This window comes from Clarias gariepinus, chromosome 1, assembly GCF_024256425.1.
Source record: "Clarias gariepinus isolate MV-2021 ecotype Netherlands chromosome 1, CGAR_prim_01v2, whole genome shotgun sequence".
NCBI classification, from domain to species: Eukaryota; Metazoa; Chordata; class Actinopteri; order Siluriformes; family Clariidae; genus Clarias; species Clarias gariepinus.
Window position 1 is genome coordinate 19,890,939 of NC_071100.1, and position 24,537 is coordinate 19,915,475.

Sequence of the window (24,537 nt, forward strand, 5' to 3'; positions counted from 1 at the left end):
TAAGTGCAGGTACTCAAGAAAACAAAAAGGACAACAGTATTATAAGACTATTGAGTGACCTTCTATTAAATATTAAAACATTTCATTGACTTAATTGAGGGTTTGTAAACTTTTTTGATGTCCAGATTAGCTTTAACTTTGAAACATTTTTGATAAACTAACAAATTAATTCAATATTTTCTCTAGATCACCTCAATTAAAATCTACTTTATGAACAATCATTTATCAGTTTTCAGTACTGCTCATCCTGTGAAGGGTTGCAGAAGGTGGCCGCCATCCTGGATGGGGTGCGAACCCACTCCAAGGCACAAGCACACACACACTCACACATCAAAGGCGATTTGGAAACATTTATCAGTCCTTGGACTGTTGGGAAACCAGAGGAACAGGATAACAAGCACTAAGCACTGGAAGAACATATCAATTACACATAAACACATAAAGCAACCAGATCTGAGCCACCATGCCCCCCTGTTTTGTGAATATAATCCATCTATCACAATTTTAGAAAAAATATTTAAATGTGTGTCAGAATATTTTTGTTTATTGACCTTTCAGTTGACAGAACATACAGGTATATAATATTTATATTATGTACTGTACACACACACACACACACACACACACACACACACACACATATATATATATATATATATATATATATATATATATATATATATATATATATATATATGTATATATATATATATATAATATTTACTTTTTTGTTAGGTTTGGATTAAACCTGCTGAATTCAAGTAACCAGTTAGACAGAATATTCCCCTTAGTAATAATAATAAAAAATAAATAAATAAAAATCATACCTATGCTTCACCTTGGATATCCACTTTGAGAACTAATCATTGATGATCTAGATTATGACACGGATATGCTACACAAAAAAAAAAAAAAGCCGCAATATTCAATATATAGGGTTCTGGTATTCCGGCTAAATATATCTTCTGGGGAAACTCCCCAAGGCTTGCATTTCCAGCACTGGGAAAACAATAATTCAATAATTTATTCTTTGGAAGTACAGTGTTGTAAGTATTTATGTTTGGATATTTTCAGAGAATTTTCTGTGCTCTATATAACAAAAAAAATCATGCTACAGCAGGAAAAAACAAGGTTCCCACTGTATAGCAGTAGGGAAATCACCAAATGTGCAAAGAACCACTGGATGAACTGAACATGGATGGCTGTGTGTGTATTGTATTATAACTACAAAAATGTGGTATTGGTTGGCTCTCATTGTCTCTCCAGAAGGGAAGTTTCATAACTGCAACAAGCTCATTGAGGCTGATGTGATGTCATGCACAATGTGTGCAAATGCAAGTAGCAGATGCAGTGTGGGTCATTTAGTTTTATATATAAAAAAAAAGAACAAAAAGAAAATTAAGGCACTTATAGGTCCAACTTTTATCACTAAATTTAGAGATTTGCATTCCTAAACACAAATGCATGCATACACACACAATAAAACATTAGCTTACTATGGTTTGTTTGTTTTTTTCTGGTAAAATATTATACATACATAGTAGTCAGCCTGTAACTGTTTCTGAACATGTCATTTATTAAAAATTCTCATTTAAAGGAATTAGACATTAAAGTGATACTGCCCCAATTTTTTAAACTGAGATCCATCACATACATTAGAATAAAAATATATTTCCTCCAAGACAGTCCACAGACCTTTTTTTATTTATTTTTAGTATTAAAGTCTCCCAGAATAATATCACCAATCTCTATTAAGGTCTAGAAATGTTGCACACTTTTTTAAATAATTTTTTTCAAGATACACCCTCCCACAACTTTCAGCAAGTAGAGAAGCCACAGCTTCAAAGAAACACCCACGCATGAAGTTATTTACCATTTCATATTCACTAGTTAGTTGTGCTTCCAAAGCTGAAACTATAGAAATCTTCTCACAAAGTCAAAGTGCTTTTAGTATTGTTAACATACTGCATTAATATTCTTGCTCCAGTGTTTTAAACAATGCAAAATAAAAAACTTGATCTTCACTCAAATGAGCACGTAACCTTGCACTGTTAGGTTCAATTATATACACATCATTATCTTTCCAGTTCAGTCCATTAAAATGGAAAACATAGTCATATCCGAGGACATATTACCCCTGATCCTTCAGTACAGTGCTTTATTTTCTAATGATGGTTTTAGGAAACAGTCTTTGCATATTTTGGCCTTTTGATCTTTTTTATGATCTGGTGTCCAAGTCATAAAACTGAAAATACAGTAAAGAAAGTCATGCATTTTTGATGTAAGGCCAGTGTTGATGTGAAACTATTAATTTTAGCCACAAGATGGTGATACCACTGTTCACATTTAGCAGTCTCAGTCTATGTGTATACTGTATGTGAAAAATGTGTCTTCTGAAGAGGATTTATTGTGGACGTCTTAGATTCCTCGGCTTCTAGTAGCTTATGGTTAGTTTGATTCTCATTTTCTTAACATTTCTCTCTCTCTCTAAACATTACTAATGCGAACGCTAAGTGGGCTGCTATCACGGATCCTCCCTCTTTCACGCCCCTTCTCCTCCTTGTAGCTCTCCTCTAGCCTCGTCTTCTCTGGATCCTTCCCTCCTTCTCCACCTCGTCTGCTGCCGGAATCTGGGCTAGAAGGAGAGGTCTGCTTAAAGCGTGGTGGGGTCTTGGTCTTTGCCACCTTGTCGAAGAAGGCGAAGTCAGCCACATATTTCCCTGATGGGGAAAGTGAGACAACAGGGGGGAATTCGTAGCCCCAGAGGATTTCGTCAGGCAGGTAGGAGGTTCGTACCTGGCAAGTGGCTGATGTGGGCTCCACTGTGGCACTCATTATTACAAGAAGTTCAAAATCCGCCAGCTCGGGGTCTGCCCAGCCGCCACCTGGGGATAGTACAGGGAAAAAGATTCAATCAGGTTATTTTTCAACTTGATTGATGTGCTGAAAGTTAGATGTAAATCCCCATTCCAATATTTTTGTTTACTGCTGGATCAGCAGTTTTTGATATTATCATGAGCCGTTGGGGGTTTTCCATCTTTCACCCGACTCAGATAATTATCAGGTCCTCCCCGATATGAGTCAAGTGTGTTGGAGAAACAGCAATGCTCTCCTACACAAGTCTCCATACACACATTATTCCAAAACAGTAGCTTGAAAAGCACAGTAGAACACCCACACTCACACCCACAGCTTTCACAGGCCAATAGAGACATTCTAAAGTTTCTCTTTTCTTGATGAAGTGAAGCTAAACGTCACCAGGAAACACTCCCGGGTAAACCCAACCTACGTAACTGTCAGTCATAGGCAACCAAATTCCACTATTCACCAACCGGGAAATATGAACACCAGAATACCCTCTCGTCCACAGTTGTTCACACATCATTCATCAACCACATGCGCAGAGCGAGACTGTAGTTGGTTTCAGATGGTCCTTCCTGTCAATCATTCCCAGTTCTGCATTGGAAACCAAGAGTGTCATAATCGTCCAAAATAGCAGCTATTTACATACTGTAAGTAGCACTCATCACTTCCTCTTTCGCTATTTCTCTTACACCCTCCTCTCCATGCTTCTCACCCTCCCACATGCAAACACACACATATTAACGCATAATTCATTCTAGTAAACATTTTCACTACTGTACATATCGTTATAAATACTTTATTGTGGATTCTCTGAAATGATTTGAGAATATACTGTGATTCTAGTTATATATATATATTATTTTTTTTTTTTTTTAGTTGGTCAGTCCAATAATTAAAAAAAATAGAATATGTTAATGGATATCTAGAATATACAGCAATGCAGAGAGGACATCCCAGGAGACTTATGGCACAAGCTAGGATGCACCCTAAACAGGTAATAATACATCTCAGGGGCTACACACATAATCACGCGCGCATTCACACACTACAGGCAATTTAGGAACACCAATTAACCCAATCTGCATGTTTTTGGACTGTGAGAGAAAAACGGAGTAAACCCATCAAGCACAGGGAGGACATGCAAACTCCATGAACAGACCAAACAGGAACAGAATCCTTAGAAGTGAGACCACAGTACTAACCACTAAGCCACCATGCATCCCCTGTAAAAACCTGTAATGGATTATTTGGCTTGTGATTTTGAATTGCAAAAAGTCATGCAAACTAAATTTTAAATGGAATATGTGTGTACAATTTACAGTTTACACAATCTCAGGAAATTCTCTAGTAAATTTCCTTTTTCAAAACTATGTGGACTTATGGACATAAATACCCCTACATGCCCCATTAACAGTTTGCCAATAAAAGCCAACGTTTAACGTGATAAAAAGTGCATGATGATACAATACAATTCCTACTCTACACTGGCATATCTTCACAGTCAGCAGAGAAAGAACTTAAGCAGTTTACACATTCACTAAGAAACAACACAGACATCTGTAGACATGCTTATACAAATATGCACAGTGGGTCTGACAGTTGCTTTCTTGATTCTCAGTCAAGTGCAAATTAGTACCAGCTATCAAGTAAGTAGAAAAACAACTTCTGAGAAAGATAAATGAGAACATAGTTTCACTGTGAGAATGATAACAAGAAATGAGAGAACAGTAGCAAATGAGAGTTCAATAAATGTCACTTTAAGGTCAGTAAACATACTTTATCTGTAACAGCATAGTATAGAAGTACTGCCAAGTTCTTTTGGTATATCTAAACCCAATTCCCTCTGTTTAAAATATAACTACATTATATACGTATGTCTTGTTTTCTGAAATACACTGCCTGGCCAAAAGTCAATCACCTTTAGGTTTGATTACAGCACACATGGTGGTGGCCGGTTGTAAATATGATTCCTAATGCTTGCAGATCTCCTCTTTCACAATTTAAATCAGGGAATATGCGTGTTCCATCAAGTAAAAAAGAACTCCATAGATGTGACAACCTGGTTATTCAGTAAATGTAGGTCACCAGCTGACTTCCTTTTCAGATTAACCTCACTAACAAGGGGTGCCACCCAATCCTGTGTGTTCTTATCACATTGTGTAAATAAAGAATTGGTCTTACTTTCAGTCTTAAACACAGCTACAACTTTTACAGTTGATTTTTTTATCATGTTAATTTACCATTTGTATAAGTGATCTACATTCAAGATTTTTTGTCCAACCACATTTTTTCCACAAACTTGATGGTTCAGCACAATCTATCCAGGTTTCGATAATGTGTTGAAGGGTTTTTAATTCCATTAACTTCTCTCTTTAGTTGTTTTCTTTGCTTGATGCAGCCCAATCATTTGGCCCACCTGAAACTTTTATTCAGTTTGGTCCAGGTGGTGTAGAAAACCTTTCAGGGACATGTTGGGTGAGTCATCTCTTATTACAACTGATGAATCTAAATTTGGATGGATCCGATGAAAAATTGTTTGTGTGAAGAAAGTCAGAAAAAGAAGTCAAATCAAACTGCACCAAGGGTACTATAATGCAGTGGTTCTCAAACTGGGGGTCGCAAGAGGGATTAAAAAATTATGTCTTTTTTTGTAATTATAATACACACTTTTCAGTATTACAAGTAAATGCTATAAATAAATATTTTCTGATTTTTAAAGATATTACTGATTGAGTGTGAGTGTTTAAACTGAGTGTTTAAAAAAAATAAATTCACGACTGAAAGACATGATGTCACTGTGCAGCGAATGGCTCATTAGTTATTGCTACAGCGCACAACTGCACGTAAAACCCGCAACTGCCGAGATGAATAAATTTGTTATTCACAAATCTAAAAATGTTGAGGAAACTGTGGACAGTTTGCCTGAGTCATCGGAACCATGTACATCGACCAAGCATAAGAGCAAGACCCCCTTTAGACCAAAGTAGGAAACGTCGAAAATATCAGGAAGAATTTCTAAAGTATGGATTCACTTGCTCTACTGTTGACAACGTAGATTTCCCTCAATGTGTAATCTGTTCAGAAGTGCTTGCTCATGAAAGTATGACCCCGGCAAAACACATGATTGCTCAACAAGCAAGAAAAAAAAAACAAGTACACCCTTCCCACTAAAAAGACGCCAAAATTGTTTATATAATAAAATAAATAATAAAATATGTTTATTGCTTGTTTTTGATAGTGGGGGTCGCGAGATCTTGTCGATCTTCAAAATAGGGGTTGCTGGCTTGAAAGTTTGAGAAACACTGCTATAATGCATGAAGGAGGCTGGAGCTGTTTGCTTACAGTGATGTTTGCAATCTCATGCCACTTTTTAAAGCCACAAGCCCGCCTTTAAACAAAACAGTTCCCATGAAACATAATGTCTACAAAGGTATTTTGGGATTCAAAACCACAAAGAAATTATTTAAAAGACAGGGACATTTTTTTAGCAAAATAAATTATCCAAAATATACCAGCTACCTTTGGAAGTTTCCTTTTTTTTTTTTTTAAGAAAGGTCGCAGAGGCCTAAATGTCATAATAAAAGAGAAGGAAATTAGTAGATTTTCTATTCTTTAGTGTGAAAGACCTGATTTTTTTTTTTTTTTTTTTATCGAAACTTTGAGGAAAGTTTTACTCCAATTATTACAGGAACTATCTAATTCCATGCCCAGGCAAGTTCTGCAAAACAAAAAACAGGAAATTAAATACTATACCACTGTAAAGATTAACTTTATGCATATATTGAGTATGGAAATAGTTTTTTTGTATAATTTTTTACAAAACATACATTTGTTTATTTATGTTTTTTTCATAAATCATAATTCCTGTATATTACTGAATGTAATGGTAATATCAGTTACATGAGTACCATACAACACCATTTTAACAAAACGTTACACCTTGTAACCCATGCGTAACAAACTACGTAGGCCTAATTTACTTCTATTTTAATTACCACTTTTAAAAAATATATTATTAATAAAAGGTTGAAATATGAATTACCATGATAATTTATCTTTAGTTTAACCTTAGTTTAAAAGTAGACTCAAGACGCATCGCCTGGTATACACATAATTCATCCCATAATGAATTTGTGATGGTTTAAAGCTACACATGCTGCTCCTGAGCTCCCAGTCATCCAGACCCGCTCTGCCCTCTGCACCTGTCTGACTAATTCTGGTGCCATCCTGGTGCCAAACTGGACTTTATGTTAACTTAGACATCTTCTGTTATATTAAACTTTCAGCTGCCTAATACACAGCATGACTGCAAAACAATTCCTGCTATCTGTTAATAGACCCAAATCAGGATGGGTTCCCTGTTAAGTCCTGTTCCTCTCAAGGTTTCTTCATATTGCCATTTAAGGTTTTTTTTTTTTTTTTTTTGCTGCCGTTGCCTTGGCTTGCTCGTCAGGGACAATCTGAGCATTATGATGTATACACATTTTCAATAATTCTTTCAATTTTGTGAAACTGCTCTGAAACAACGACCATTGTTAAAAGCGTTATATAAATCAAATTTCATTGAAATTAAAGTGAATTTAATTACATTCATTTATACTTAGAAAAAGAAATGAATAAATAATTCAAGCAGGTTTAGATAAAAAACAGGTAATCTAATACAGCTAGTAGGTGCAGCACATGATCAACTTTTGACCTTACTTTCACATCCTGTCATAGCATTTATATAATGCATTTTTAGGGAAGCATTAACAGTATTATAATAGATAATGTTTTCACATACAGACTTTGTTTTGTTATGAAGATGTGTAATAGTCAGTGCATGATTTTTTTTTTCTATTGTTTGTTGTAAATTTAATAAATGTGTCGGTTAAAGCACAAATTCTGACTTGTTATTGTTATCTCTATGCAATGGATGTTCATAAGAATACAAGAAGAAAGTCAAACAGCAGACATTGAGGACAACAAAGCTACAGACTGGCAGAGGGTGAAAATAACTGGGATTACAGCAAATTCATTTAAATGTCACTCAACGACCATGGCCTTCAAACAGAGTGGCAAACTAAAGATTCCTTACAGTATGTTCTGTTAATGTATCTCAACTCTGAGGTTTGGTTTTTCCAACTGGACAATGCTACATGCAATACTGTCAGGTCATGTGGATGGACGACCACCTGATTAAGACCCTGTTATGGCCAAGTCAAACTCCACAGAAACCTCTGAAATGTGAGTTTAAGATGACGATGGTCACAAGCCATCAAAGAAAACTGAGCTGCTTAGATTTTTGCACCAAGAGTGGCATAGAGTTCCCCAACAGGAATGGTGGAGAAATTGCCAAGACACGTAAAAGCTGAGATTGAAAATCAGATACACTCCACCAAATACTGATTTCTGAACATTCAACTTAATGTATGTGTAATGTGACTATAATATTTATGAATATTATGGAAATTATTATGAATTTATTTTATTCGAGATTTGCAGATACTGCATCTTTTATTTTTATGCATTGTCAATTTCTTTTAATACATCCTGTATCTAAAATCAAGTGAACTTGAGAAACTGATCATTTTGCAGTGGTCTCTTTTTTTTTAGAGCTGTATATAAAATGCTTATTTGCTACATCCAGCAGATTAAAAGATGTGTGTAGAATTTACTAATAATTATTGCTATTAGGGCAAGCAAACCAAGAAGGCTAGACAATATTAAAAAATTAATTATAAAGGCACAAAAAATAAATTCTCAAGTCCAAAAACCCTTTAACAAATAGGCTCAGTATTTCTACTGATAAAAATAGTAAAGCAAGCCAAGTGAGACCTGAGCCCATATTTACTAAGCAGCTCAGAATCACTCATAGGAATCATGTTCAAAGTTTATTTACTGTAGGACTGAAAATATTCCTACCTCAGAATAAGAGGTTCCTATTCTTCCTTTTGGTGAGGAGTAGGACTGCGCCCAGGAAAGCGTGTGACATCACTTTTTACGAGCCGTAAAATAGTCTACACATTATATTGGGTGTTGTAGTTTTTGCACGTTTTTGTAGTTTTAAACGGTAGAATAGTAAATCAGCGGCAGTTGTGTGAAAACTTTATACCAAACTTTTAGACACGTGATAAACTGCATGAAGTTATCCTAATCAGACTGCTCCAATCACAATGTTTAAAGCCCCAATAATAGAGCTGTGTAGGACGGTCATAATCGGATCAAAATTACTTTAAAAAGGAAGTGAAACTGCAGAAAGGATGAGAGCATTGTGCTTGCAGAGGAGGTAGTAAAATATAAAGAGATAATTAAAGTAAAATTCTGCCCCACTCTTACCTCTAAAGAAAAAAGTAAGTTTGCCGCACATACCCCTAAGGAGTAAAACACGGGGGTATGATATGTTAATAAAGTGATGAAATTCTGCTTATAACAGGGAATCTAAAAAAAAATTTGCTTATACTTAAATAATTTTATATATGTATATAAAATATACATATAAATATAATAATTTTAATGTGTGTGCCATAGATAATGCCCACAACTCCATGAATGCAGCTTGTTTTTTTTTTGTTAATTTCGCTATGTGTGGCCGGAAATGTATTAATCTTCGCATGCTTTGTGGTTCTGTAAAAACAGAGTTTCTTTTATTTTTTTCTGACACAGTTGGCAGTCTCACTGTTTCAAAGCTGCAACTTTGCTGTTATTGAAAATCATGCAGTATCAGCCACTTGGAGACAGCATATGGATTGTTCATTCATGGACCAGTAGCATATCACACACAATTGAAAAAAGGCATATATTTTTGTTTAAACGTCTCCTTTATGAGCCCTGTGTCACTCAGTGTTACTAGAACATCTCTCCTCTGTGAGTGTCTCTGCCTGAATGCCATTTCCTTACTACCCCTAACCAGTTAGGAGACCTCCAGAGCTCTTCTACATTGTGTTGGGAGTGATGGGAGTGATTTCCTATTTTAAGAATCTTTTATTTTGAGAAACAGCTATTATTCCTACTCCTGAAAGTAGGACCAAATTTTCCTACTCTGAGACGCTTAGTAAATACAGGCACTGTTATTTAAAGCATCTGTAGATTATCATCAGGTGTGTGTAATCCAGTGTGAGTCATTGACATTGACTGAGAAAATATGTGCAATTGTTCCAGTCTGCGTAAGATACAGTATATGATACTATAACTATAATATTTTTAGTTATTTTGTTACTTTTATTTACTTCTTTGCTGCATAATGACACAGTAATCCCAAGATTTTGTCCTACTGTACACTCATAAAAATGTTAAATCTTAATTGTGTCTTTGAGAAAATCATTTTAAGGATTTTACAACAAAGTGTTTCCTCATCAGAGAGGGAAGGCTAAGTGCTGAAGATTAGTGGTGTTAGAAACCTGTTCTCAAGGCACAGTTTAGTGATTCTTCTGCTCAAACTAAGTTAATTCAACTAATCTGTTGATTGCCAGGTTAGTGGGTTTGATTCTTCTTGGTGAATTAAAACTGTACTGAATACTGACAATCCTGGTTTTGACTGGATTTAAACATCTCTGGTGTAGATAAGTGAAAGAGCAATAAAAAATATTTTGACAAATGGGAAACTGGAAAAGAAGCCAAGTGAATAGGACACCTTATTGGTTTTCAGAGCAGCAACGCATCTGATTTCCATCACCTGCAACCTTTAGGCTTGTTGGATTTGCCTTGTGCAGTATTTCCTCTATGTTCATGCCTAAATTATAGCAGCCAAGTGAAGTTCCTGAATATACTTCTATATTAAACGTGTCTTTCACTCAAGGTTTTTTAATCATTAACATGTTCCTAAAAATCTAATTACTAGCATTGCTTTTTAGCACACCCTGGTGGACATCCATAGTGACATACTGTACATACTCTTCTTTGGCTAAGACTTCAGGACAATCAGATTTAGATTTATGTAGCAGCACTAAATGTAGCTTCAATCATTGGACTTTTTAGTCCAATGTAAAGTTCATATTAATTTGTATATAAAGTAACATGTTCCCAGTTTCCAGTTAGTACCATTGTTTCTGTCAATTAATGAATTCTACAAAAGTATACATCAGTATAATACAGGTCAGTAGATTATTTCCAAAAAAAAAAAATGTTGCCAACTTAAATCTTTGAACATTTAAACCCTTTTTGTTCATAAAAATTGTTTCATTATCATATTTCCTAATGCAACTATGTCTGCAAAGCAACAATGGACTGGCCTAAATTGAACTAAAATGAAGAGCACAAAGCAGAGGGAGTACAGTAGAAAGAGGGACTGTAACGGCCCAGCTCTGTCGTTAAATCTGTGCTCCAGTAACTGGATCCCTGTACCTGCATGTCAGCACCACAGACTGAGCTGCTTTGTGCCCCTAATGAGACACTCTTGTTCACACTCACATTCCAACCAAAGAGAGAAAACAGAGAGAGAAGGAGGGAGACAGATGAGTTCACGTATAGAGGAAGAACAACAAATGAGAAAACAAGATAGAGAGAGAGAGAAAGAGAGAGAGAGCACCACAAAGAATGAGAAAGGATTTCGTGCCAGCTCCAAAATGCTTTGAGACTCACAAGAACATTGAACACAGCAGACCAAAATGCCCAATTCACATCAGCATGATACAAACTCTTGTCTTTTAGCCTCCTCAAATTAAGTTAATAGGGTTAACTCATAAAATGGTCACAACCCCAAAACCTTTAGACAAAGCTCTTTGCTTTTTCTGGAGACCTCCGCCATTAGCTTTACCCTCTAAACTTGAAAGGAAATATAACTTTACATATTACTGTAAGTTTTATATCTAAGTTCTGTCCATTTATCTTTCAGGTAAGAAAGAATGTGTGCACTAGCCATGCTCAAAAATTAATAGCTTTATAGAATGAGTTACCTTTATATTCTGTCAAATCCCATCTCTTATTTCCTAAATAATTGTATCTTATATAACTTACATCATCCCCAAATCTTATTTAAGGGGTTACTCAAATATTATTTTAATGTTTTCTTTGATATGACCTTACTATGACATTACTTTTAATAGTACTGTACTTAGATATGAATAATATTTTCACATATCCTATAGTTTCATGCAATTTTAATCCACTGTTAAATCCATTTCTGCGTTAAATGTCCTGTAATCTTGTGTGATGCTTGATGCTCTAAAAACAACTCCAAAAGCACAGGTGTATTTGGCACTTTCTTTCCCTAGATAGGATTTCAATTTTGCTCCTCACAGCTCCAGCCAAAAGTCGTGAAATAAAGCTCAGGGAATCCGTTTGCTGGAACCTTACAGTGCTGGCATGATTTTCAGTCTTTTCCGCTGCACAGAAACCAAAATAGGCCTCCATCTTCATCTCTTCAAGCTTCAGACTTATCATGTTACGACAAACACTACACATTTTGTTAGGCATTGCTGACTGCTGGCGCTGTATTGTATTGCACTGTATTGTATTGTATTGTACCACATTGTATAAGATCCAGAGGCTAATGCTCTAAGGCAAATGTTAATTAAAATCACAACAAAGCTGAAAAGAAATAATTCTTTTTTCCCAAAAAGGATTCTCTCTCTGCTTCTCTACTCAGGCAACCTAACAGAGGCCCTCTCAATCTTCTGGCCCTTCTTCCCATGCTACAGTTCACATTTCCCTAAATCCCACACCCCTCTGTCCTCAAACCAACTCAATACACGGCATAAGTCCAATCACATTCTTTGTGTTCTCAAGAGTTCTGTGCCATCAGGCTCCACAGGCGGATCCATATCAGACACTTTGGAATAAGTGTTGAAGTATCATCATGGCAATCTAAAAGTTCTATTTTTCTCTTTCTTATATATGATTTATAAACATCAGAACATTCCGGAACACTACAGAACTTGTGAACACAAATCTCTTCGAAGCCTACTTTTGACACCCTTTACCATGTTTTTCTTCCAGAATCCAAAAGTTTCAGAGTCCAACACTTTTCTTACTTTATGAACTATTTATGGAGGGATTTTCCAAGTCTTCCATTCACGACAAATTTATTTTATAAACATCTTTTAGCACTCTATGATATCATTTTTATCAACAACATTTAAGCTATAGTGAAACCCTCACCCAGATCACAGAACTGTCCTACAATACAAACTCAATCATACTTTTTTGTTTGTTTCTTTTAGATCCCAATTCACAAAAAAAATTAAATCATAAAAAACCTTAATTATTTTTATTATTATTAGCCAGATCTAAGGTATCTTGTAAAACTACTATTTAATCTTTTCATAAATTTTTTTTATTGAAAGTCACATTTTTTCAAATCTTCTAGAACTTCTTTCTTACCTTTTGTAAAAAGTCGAATCTTTTAGAATCTAATCTAATTAGTATATTCTAAAGGAATTTTTTTAGAATATAATCAATTAGAATCTAATTTAAAATCTTCTTACACTCCTATAACCTGTTGATAAATGTTTGCTTGAATATCTAAAGAAAAACTTAATAAAAAAAAATCTTCTATCACTACTTTCTTAAACTTTTCCTCATACTCTAGAACCTTAGTAAATTCTGCTCTTACCCTTGGCGGCCCAGGGACGGAGTGGGCTGCTGTCATCAATGACATGGTAGAAGGTGAGAGGAAGGATGAGGAAAGGACTGTCACTAGACGTGTCTACCTGGAAAGCCACATTCCTCTGGTCCAGCCGAACTGTCTCACCTTCTTTAGTCAGAGATGTCTGTAGCAGCTTACCAGTTACCTGGAATATAAAGAATGCATTGAATATACATATAAGAATCTCCCTTCCATATGCAAAAACCTGTTACATAAATACACTTCAAAAACTATAATACAGGTGCACGGGGATGACGCACACAAACATTTGCACACTTGTTTTCATCTAGTAGCAATTTAGCATTAGCAAACTTTCTGCATAGTGACAGCAAACCAAAGAACACCAAGAAAAGCCATATGGTCCAAGGGAGAAATCCACACACACAGTAACGCTCAGCATAGAAGCTCTGGAGCTGTGAGGCGGCAGTGGTGTGACCAACTGCACCACTGTGTTACTCATCCATCAAAATGCTCAAAATAGCATGTTTTAGATGTACTTCTCAATGTTGATCAATTAGGATCAGAGTTAAGAACCATTTTACCATTGTTTCTGCTTAAAAATACGTAGAAAAATTGATTCGAAAATTGCAGTGAAGGGGCATTTCATAAAAATATGTTATGAAAATGATCATTTAAAAAAATTATTTTACCACTGGAAATAGGTCATCAATATAGTTCCCATTATTTAAACAAAATAAACAGATAAATACAATGTTCATTTCTTTAAACCAGACATGAACTTACCTGACAGCCCAGCAGCAGGCTCTTACGCATGTTGGCTACACGGATCATAAGGCATGGTTGACCTTCGTGAGTGGCCACAACTGCATGCTGACTGAACTTTACTGTTTCACCACGCTTTTTTGGCCGAGCCACCTTCACACAGAACATAATATAACACTAATGCATACCACTTATCCTATGCAATACATCAGCAGTTCTTAACAATGCATACACTACTAGTCAATCTGTTGGACACGCTAGATTCTGTACATGTATTTCTAATAGTTTTAAAAGCATTTAAAGGCAAATAATAAAAGTGAATTTAATCAAGCAGTTTGTACTTATGACTTACTTAAAATCAAACTATTTTCCCAAACAAGTAGCTTATCATTTAGAGCTTAGGAAAAACTACTAGGAGCATGGCCTATATGAGAATTTAATGGAAGCATCCTGTGTGAAGCTAGCTGAAGAATCTGATTTGGAAGAGGCCAAGAGTGTGTAAAGCCTCATTAGGTATACTACTAAAATTTTACTTTTCTTTGTCAAAGTAAAATACACTATGTGTCATTTCATAGTGTTAATACAGTATCATAATTATTATTTTGAAATGGTCAAATTCTATAAACAAGAAGTGAACAAATTTGTGACTTGTACTGTAGGTATTTTATCCAATCATTTGGAAAGGTATTATCCTTATCCTGATTTTTTTTAATTATTTATTTGGCACACTTAAATGATTGAGATCATATACACAATATTACACAGAAATAACCCAGGTAAATACAAACTTTGCCCAATTTTGCTACATTTTTTAAATCATTATTTAATTTATTATGGCAAAAAAGCTGTCCAAACGTACCTGGCCTTATGCGAAAATGTAATTGCTCCTAAACTTAATAACTGGTTGTGCAATTAGGGTGCGTCTAGGGTGTGCCATAACGGGACGCATGCCTTCCAAAAAGTTTACCCTTTGTCTGATCAGTCTACAGAATATTTTCCCAAATGTCTTGGGGATAATTAAGAGTGAGATGAGCCTTTGTGTTCTTTTGGTCAGCAGTGGCTTTTGCCTTGAAACTCTTGGATGTCATTTTTGCTTAGTCTCTTCCTTGCTGTTTAATCATGAACACTGACCTTAACTGAGGCATTTAAGGCCCGCAGTTCCTTCGAGTTTGTTCAGGGTTCTTATATAAGTTTCTGGATGAGTCGTTGTTGTGCTCTTGGAGTAATTTTGGTAGTCCAGCCACTCTCCTCACCAATGATACAAGTTTTCTCAACTTGTAGATAATAGCTCTCACTTTGCTTTGCTGGAGTCCTAAAGCCTCTGTAAGGCTTTGTAACCCTGATACATGTCAAGTACTTTCTTTCTCACCTGTTCTTAAAATCCTTAGATCATGTTGCTTTTTTAGATCTTTTGGCATGGTTTATCAGACAGGTTCTATTTAAATTATTTTTTAATCAACAGGTCTGACAATAACTAGCCTTTATTAAATTAAATTTAAAAACAGCAGTTTAAAAACTGCATTTTGTATTTACAAGGGTTATCTTTGTGTAATATTAAAATTTGTTTGATAATCTTAGTAATTTAAGCATGACAAATATGCAAAAATTTTAAATTAAGAAAGGGGGAAAATATTTTTTATGTCACTGTATTTGCAGCACCGTAAAGGTTTTTATGATCTTTACTATTACAGTATATGTCCAGTTGCTTTTGGTTTACCTTGGCAAGAAAGGTCCCTGTGATGAAGACCTCCATCACCATTGTGATAACTAGCTGGAGTATCAGAAGGATAATGGCAACTGGACATTCCTCTGTGATGCACCGGAAGCCGTAGCCAATTGTAGTCTGTGATTCCAGTGAGAAGAGAAAGGCAGCTGTCAGTGTATGAACCTGCATCACGCAGGGGGTATGGTTGGATGGTGGGTCAAACTCTGCAAAGAGAAACAACGGTTATATAACACACAAAAAAATCTTGTTCAGACTCATCTGTAAAGACCTCCTTTCCTCTCACCCAGTAAGTCTCCGTGCACCAGTGCTACCAGGTACCACAGCACACCGAAAGCAAACCATGTGCCAGCAAAGGTGGCAGAGAATAGGAAAAGCTTGTAGCGCCACTGCATGTCCAGAAAGGTTGTCCACAGGTCCCGAAGGTATAGAGCTCCACGGCCACTGACGTGCTCAATGCGTACATTACTTCTGCCATCTTTAGACAAGACACGTCGCCGTCTCCTCAATGCTGCAGCAATACCTCCAGCCCCCCCACCACTACCTCCGCCCAGCAGCGGCTTTAGGACTTCTGTCTGAGTCTGAGAATGGCATACCTTCTGAGGGGAAGGTCTGCGAGAGGATGGAGGAGTGGACGAAGTCATGGCTAAAGAGAGCAGGATACAGTGAAGCATGTGAAATATGCATAACACCAATTATAAAAACATAGAGTGTAAACAAGTGTGGTTTTGTAGGATTTTGTGGCAAAAAAATTGCTACAGTAGTCTTAACCATTTTTATTACGTTTAGTTTAAGCAAACGAAAAATTTAAAGATCCCAGTGATTACACAATGACTATTTTGCTGTGTAGTTCATAGCAGGCACTGGCTTCGATGGGAGCATGTGACCTGCAATTATCTAAGTTCCCATCTAGAGTGCATTCCCACACCATGTACAGTGGTCCCAAGGTAGTCCTTGGATACCCTGTTTCCATGGCCAAGTAAAAAATGTTACTGAACATCAATGATGATTTCACTCATATTGTTTAGCTGACTGCTGCATTCTGTCTCTCCAGCTAGATGGCTGATGGAAATGTTATAAAAAAATTTGTTTTAGTCAAATGCATTTTAATCTTACATTCATTAGGCAGTTCAAATATACCTCTGAGGCCCATTATAGTATACACTAAATTTATCATCTATTGCTTTGCACAGTGCATCACCATCTATCTATCTCTCTCATTTAATTGAAAGAGACCAGTGTATGGTGAATTATTCACAGCACAACAGTGGCACTCACATGGTAGTGGGTGGTACAAGTGCTACTGAGATTCATTTATCAGTGTCATTGTGACTCTGATGTCTTTAAAATCCACCTCATACACTTGTTCCAGCACAACAGGCATATCCCTGGCCACTGTTCTGGGCTCAGTGGTGGACCTATGATGTTCAATACAGTAGCAGGGGCTGAAATGCCAAAACTTTTAGATACTAATTGTAATATTTTATGGGTTATATCTTCACACCATGGTTTATGGTCACAGTTTGTAGTCATCATTTTGCATTAACATTTGAATGTTAAGCCTTTATTTGTTACATATATATTCCAGCTCAGTAAAAAAATATATCTTTGTATGGGGCTTGGACTACTGACCATCTGATGAGTTACTCAGAGCCTTAACACACTGAGCTATCTATGAATAGTACAGTATAGAATTCCATTTTTTCATCCTTGCCATGTACACAGAAGCTTTAACAGCAACTCTAAGCAAATAAGCTGCTTTAAATTTTCTTCAAATCTCTGTGTTAGTAAAAAAAAAATGGAAAACTCTAAAAGTATGTGAGCAGGACACCATTATCTCTCTGAGAACCACACTACCTAAGCAACATTACAACCATCTGGGCCAACATGATAGCATCTGGGACAATGTGGCGCCCACAGCGTGATCCTAAAAATTTAGTCAGTCCACCAAAGAACTACACTCTTAGTACTTTTAGTAGATCTCTTAGTGGCACTCAACCAGTATCAGAATAGACTGTCTGGAGAATGTAGTGCTGATGCTATCTAGGACAAAGAAGGATAGCTTTTTCTCTTGTGTACAGCAGGGAAACTTGGGTACACTTGGACCCAGGGGTGCTACTGTCTGTAGGAGTTCCATTCAGATGCCCAGCTGCTCTGGCACATGAAGCAGGTTTCATTGAGACCAGCCTCTCTTGTCTGGCCTCTTGCTTTTCCTTTATACAACAGGCTTGGTCAAATGCTCTGAGGGAGTGGAGACAAGGATGGCTTATTCACTGCACAAACACATGAAGAAATTGAGAAAGTTAAAGAAATAGAGGGAGTTTAAAGAAGAGATTTATGCACAGTGAAATCTGTGATGGAAATTAAACAAATCAGAAAACTGGTCTGTTCATGGTCTATAGAAATCTTTATTGTTTTTACCATACACATTATGTTCTGCATTCCACAACCCAAGCTGTCTCTCACTCTTTATCACTCTTTAGAACTACTTGATTTATCCAAGTGTAATAGTTTCTACTCCAGAACATGGGTAGAAACAGTGCACCCAACTGATTCGTCCTGTAATATGTGTCAAAAAAGAATCAAGAATGATCCAACATAGATATCTCATAGGTGGATAATCTCAGCTGGATACTGTCAATTTGTACCTAATAACTGCTTATCTTTCAAGGAGGATGAGCATTCCAAATAAAACTCTTTTTGAAACCCATAATAATAAATATTTTTATTTAATAAATAATTATTTAAAGAATCCTTAAGGAGTATAAAAACTACCTTTCCAAACTCTTTGCCCCAAAAAACAACCTTGTATCCATAGAGTAACAACATTTAGGGCCTAAAATTTAAGATGGTATACCTCAATTCACAGTGGGGAAAAAAGAGTTCTTGGATAATTCTTTCCCATGAGTAAGTTTTCATTCCTTTCCTGTTAGAGATATGTTCAGCTGCATGTTTTTGTTTGTTTCTCTTAACAGTGTTCTAAAAAGGATTGGACGGTTTCTATGCCAATGAAATGTATTTGATGTCATGTGATAAAATGTGAAAAATTCAATTCCAATCATTTCTTTATTGTTGAAATAAAAAAAAAATTCTGTGCATGTTTGCCATATATAGGGGTAACATTAGGTGACCTTATCAGTTTTTAGAAATGTACATTTTGCTTCCATTTTTAATTGGTAAAGTGTGAGTCGTTATTTTTATCTACTGGGCATCTGGCTGAAAAAAGAAGCACTGATCGGCTTACTGTTTCACATGTAATAAAGCATTTAACCAATCATATGTGAGACTGAATTTTTTTTATAGCCAATCATACTGCAGAAGGATTTATTGGAAAAGATCCCATTAGAAAAGTCTAAACTAACCTTAAAGGTGGAGATAAATACTTTTATTTCTTTTGTGTTTCTTTCAGATGAAATATTTCATGGCACACAGAGTCATTTTACACATGACAAAAGATATATATTTTGATTAAATGCCTTGAGCATCAGATCAGCATCTTTGTAAAAAGTTTATTTGGAATTTCTACTTGTAATTTTTTCACTCAGATTGAAGAAATATTATCCAAGTCGTTTTTTCCCCTACGTTGTGAATTCATCTATTGTTTTAGCTTTCTTCAGTACTAAATACATACAGAATATCATCATTTGATTGTTATCCCATTCATCTCTTTATCTCTATCTTAACACTTCTAACACTTCCCTTTTTCTCACTTTTTTTCATTCATATTCACCATCATCCCTCACCCTTCAGTTCCATTACATTCTGATCCCAAGCACTAGTTTCATTACACTCACCAGGACTATAATGCATTCTCTCTCTCTCTCTCTCTCTCTCTCTTTCTCTCTCTCTCCCTCTCCCTTTCTCTCAGTGCTGCATTCACACTGGGGATATGAATAGGTATCTGTCTGCCCTCTGTGCTCTGAATACTAACACTGAGTGAAGAAGGAGTGAGCTGGCTCTCTGAAAGCCACGTGTGATAGACTGAATGTACACACAGTTGACCTCTGAACTCCAGCGAGTACACACTCACACACTCAAACACACCACATGCAGTTACTGTACTCAAACTCATGTGCACAGCCTAAAGCATTCAGTGACAGTCATGGTGAAGCTCCGAAAGCCACAGCGATAACATGCCGAAAGACACCGGAGCAAATATTTAAAGTCTGAACATAACAGTGGCTTAAACGCTGTCATTTCTCACTCTTTGTCTCATTTTCTCTCCTCTATTAAAGGCTTGCACCATCCCTCGCTTTCTGTCCTGTACGCACAAAAATCCTTTGTTTTGTGAGGAGATGAAAGGGACAAAAGCCACTATTGAAAAATACAAAACTGCATGTGTGCGCATGCGTAAGAAGAGAGGGAGAGAAAGAATGAAAGAATGAAACATATTAGAATTTGTGCAGTTTGTTAAAGAAGGAAATGGAGAAATTGGAGTGAGGAATTTTTCTGTAGCAAATGCGCTCATTAGTATTCTGCAGTCGTACATTCTACTTCTAAACAACCTCCACACAACCTTGTCACAACTTCTATTCAACCTCCGCACAGTCTTTTGATAGCCTTGACTTCTTTCATCTTTCTTACATAAATCACACATATGGAAATTAACATATAATAAGTACATCAAGGCTTTTCTATGATTCAAATATTTTTTTTTATAATCAGGGACAGACTTAAAATTTTTGGTTAAATTTGAGACATTTTTATATATTTTATATGCTATCATTACTCTTTTTTAAGTTATTACAGGATAAATGCAGGATATAGCTCTGTATTTGCTATCTATGTAAAGGAAAAATGTAAAGGAAAAAAGAGATATTTATTTAGTAGTCTAGGGATTTATTTTTTTTTACTGTAAAGTCAATGACACTTGTCAGATTATTACATTTAATGAAACACGCCTAGATTTTGTGTGCATTTGGGCGTATTTATTCAAGCCAACTTTGTTGACATATCCATAATACTGACAGTGAGGGGAAAAAAGTACAAATTAAATAAAATAACAGGTATAATACATATGAATTAGGGGAAATGCTTTCTTGGGTTCGATTTTTCTTTCTTAAGAAAAACAAGTAAATACTGACCAAATAAAGTATTGCTTACATTAATCAGCCATGACATTACAACCATTAACATTATAACAACCTAGGTTTGGGGTTCCTGTTGTGCAATCAGTGTGAATCTGGCCCCTCAAGCCATGCCTTTGTGGTGTGTGTTGTGGTGTTTGGCACCAGGATGTTAGCAGCAGATCCTTTGTGTGCTGTGAGTTGCAGAGCAGGGCCTCCGTGGATTGGACTTGCTTGTCAGGGGCAGCCCATGTGTTCTCAATCAGTTTGGGATCCATGCAGTGTGGAGGCCAGGTTGGCAGCTCTGGGGGTTTTGCATGATGGGCCCAATGCATGGTAGGCTTTGGTGCATTGGATGTATTGGTGCTTTTCTGTCATGGCCAGCAGTGACTTTTTGGGGGATATTTGCTGCATTGGCTTTTCGGTAGAATTGAACTGGACATGTTAGCCTTTAGTTTCCATGGACATGGGTGACTCTTATACCAGAGTATAAATAGTGATCAATATTTTTTAGTACATCTGGCAACAATATTGATGTTATGGCTTATCAGTGTAAACAACAAGATGATCAGTGTTGCGTGTTACTTTGTAACGCGTTAGAGTACTTAGATTACTTTTTTGATGTAACAAGTAATCTAATGCATTAGGTCCGCCATTTACGTAAGTACTCAGTTATTTAGTTATATTTAAAAAAAAAATTATCTGTTATTCAGACAATTTATGTAATCCGTGAGCCAGACAATCATTCCCAGTCCTTTAATGACTGAAAATTAGAAACCTAATCACAGGGCCAAAACTCGCGGTGAATCATGATGAATTGTACTTACGGCCCCCGTGCGAAACCGTGTAGGTGAGATAGGTGTATTAGTAGTTAACAGATTATGGGCCAAACTTTGCTGAGTGATGATGGTAGAGCAATTATTATTTATAATAATAATTTTAATGGAATTCTTACTAAAGTACTTGCATTACACAGCAATTAATAAATCTTCATTCTGCATTTGCTTATTGTTCTATTTTGTCCACTGGGAACATACGGTAAGTATGTAAATCACAGCAACATACCATCTCAGTCCTGATAATAATTTAGTAACTACATGAAATGGTATGTAGTTATGAGAAAGGAAGAACTTTCTGCACCTGCTGATGGTTCCTGGGAAAATAAAAAAATCTACAGCTAATGCACTGGGGGGAAATGTCACTGCAGACAAGGGCAATCAAAAAGAATGTCAATGTTATTGCTTTTTTATTCATTCATTTATTTAATAATTTATTCTCAGCAAGAGATACATTACTCAACATTTGTCAGTGCATATGATTAAATGTTGACAATGTTTTATTATGATATTCTTTTTGCAGTTTTATAAATTCCTTTGTCAAAATTATTGCAATTAGCATAAATTCCTGCACAAGTTCATTTTAAGTCTAGATTATATTTACATGGTAATGCAACAATACTACTGCTATTATTAATGATTTGTATTAAATGTTGCATAGGCTACATGTTTTGGACCAGTACATTTTTAAGTAATTTTTTAGGATCTTTTTTTTTTTTTTCCAATTAAAGCAGTGAAATTCACAGCCCATCAATATTAAGACAATTAATATTATTAGTAGTAGAAGTAGCAATAGTAGTAGTAGAAGTAGTAGCATAGTTATTTGATCATTCATTGTACTAAATGTTTTTTATCCAAGCTTCAATAAAAAAACATATTAATTATATACAATTATAAATACTGTAGTGTCAGCTTTTTGTATTCTGTTAAGCGCTGTGGCCTATACTCTATTATACTGTACACTTTTACATAATGTTTATAAAATAATTATGTCCTAAAGAGATAAGTTGAATTTATTTTTCACTTAAATGAGTAAAACATTTTTATGGCTACATAAAAATGTAAGAACTTTGGCAATTTTTCTTTTCTTTAATGATGATTCATTCATTCATTCATTTATCTTTAGTAACCATGTAATTTTGGTCAGGGTCTAGATCTAATCCCAGCACACATGATGCACACACTTAATTACTCCTATCGGAGCAAACAATCAGAACCAATGTACCTGCAAGTTTTTCAATAGTGGAGGGAAACCAGAGAACCCAGATGAACATGTAAAACCTCAGCCCAAACCATTACATCATAGGTTTGCATTATTATTATTATTGTTGGTTTTAAAGTTTTAGTTGATTATTAAAGCTATCTACCCTTAATCAATTAACACAAAAATAATCTGCAATGCAGTAATCATCATTTATACAGCAGGTGCAACATCCATCCCGGTCACATTTCTGGAGGCTATCTGTTCTCTTACCTTATGATTAAAGGCTTGGTCGCAATTTTCTGAACCAGTAGATTGTTTGTTTGTTTGTTTCTACTCCAGTTTGTCAGAGCAAAGAGACAGACTTGACATAAACAACATGATCACACAGGCTGCAAACAACTGCAACTTCAGGACAATATTAACGCTTCCTCTTCATCTTTTCTTATGGACCAAAGTAACATAGAAAACTCGTAATCCTGTAGCAAAACTTTACCAACTCAAAGTTTCAGAGTTTGCAGAAGTTTGTTTAGTGAATGGAGTCGAGCCGAGTGTCAGTCAGTGCCGCTGCTGGTTGGAGGATGATACAGATTTATTATGCACAAAGTCTCTCTCTCTCTCTCTCTCTCTCTCTCTCTCTCTCTCTCTCTCTCTCTCTCTTTCTTGCTCTGAACTTCTTGGGAAGTTTGTATCCGGGTCTAAACAGGCTGCTTCAAATTGTATAAGGAAATCCGTCTAGTTTTCTCCGTCTCAGCACCTTTTCTACTCATTAATTCTGCTTTTCTGCACTCCTCCATCTCCTCCATCTCTCTCTCTCTCTCTCTCTCTCTCTCTCTCCCACTGGTCACTCTGAATGGAGCTGTTGTATTTCACTTGTTGGAGGTCCTTGAATATGCAGCCTCCGTGTACTTTTCATGTCCATTTACATAAGCTGAAATGCAACTCGGCATTATACTGTATGTGTGTGTTGTAATAATAAGGAAAAGTGAACAAAAAAAAGTAAGAACCATAAAAATATGTATAAAGTGAATGGATGGACAGAGTCACATGTTTTATTATCTGAGCAAACAAACAAAAAAGGTAAAATAAAATAAAATGATAGAAAACAAATTGAAATTCAATTTAAAAAATAATAGTTAAAAATCATACGGAAGAGCTTTTTCATAGTGATTGATTGTACTGTGTTTCTTTATGATCTTTATGATGATTACAATGCTCATAAATTTGATTACCCTAATATATATATATATATATATATATATGCACTATATTGCTAAAATATTAGCTTCACATGTATATGAACTTGAATAACATGCAAATCTTAATCTATATGGTTTAATATGATGTTTGCCCTGCCGCCTTTGCAGTTATAACAGCTTCAAGTCTTCTGGGAAGGCTTTCAACAAGGTTTAGGGGTCTGTTTATGTGTTTAAGAGTCTTACTGACTGTCTTTTATTTTATTAGCTAAATCAAAATGTATTAGATGAGCTGTTGGAGGCCTGAATGATGAGGTCCGTGTGATTACAGACTTAACCACAAAGCAATGCAATCTGACTAAA

At 35.8% G+C, this 24,537-nt stretch overlaps 1 protein-coding gene across 1 annotated transcript; it reads right to left on the reverse strand.

Annotated features, from left to right (window-relative positions):
• Positions 1–741: 741 nt before the first annotated feature.
• LOC128529830 (ATP-sensitive inward rectifier potassium channel 10-like) lies at positions 742–23,745 on the reverse strand. The gene is made up of 6 exons (XM_053503380.1): positions 23,252–23,745; positions 16,162–16,521; positions 15,870–16,081; positions 14,174–14,305; positions 13,397–13,574; positions 742–2,885 (listed from the first exon to the last, which is right to left on the reverse strand). Exons 2-6 carry the CDS (start codon positions 16,517–16,519, stop codon positions 2,488–2,490), a joined length of 1,278 nt encoding a protein of 425 aa, XP_053359355.1. The 5' UTR covers positions 16,520–16,521; positions 23,252–23,745; the 3' UTR covers positions 742–2,487.
• Positions 23,746–24,537: the final 792 nt, after the last annotated feature.

Coding starts and splice junctions, on each gene's coding strand:
- LOC128529830 (XM_053503380.1), bottom strand. CDS start 16,519: ATGACTTCGTCCACTCCTCCATCCTCTCGCAGACCTTCCCCTCAGAAG. Junction 13,575..14,173: donor GCCTGCTGCTGGGCTGTCAG/GTAAGTTCATGT, acceptor TTTATATTCCAG/GTAACTGGTAAGCTGCTACA. Junction 2,886..13,396: donor CCGTCCCTGGGCCGCCAAGG/GTAAGAGCAGAA, acceptor TACTATCCCCAG/GTGGCGGCTGGGCAGACCCC.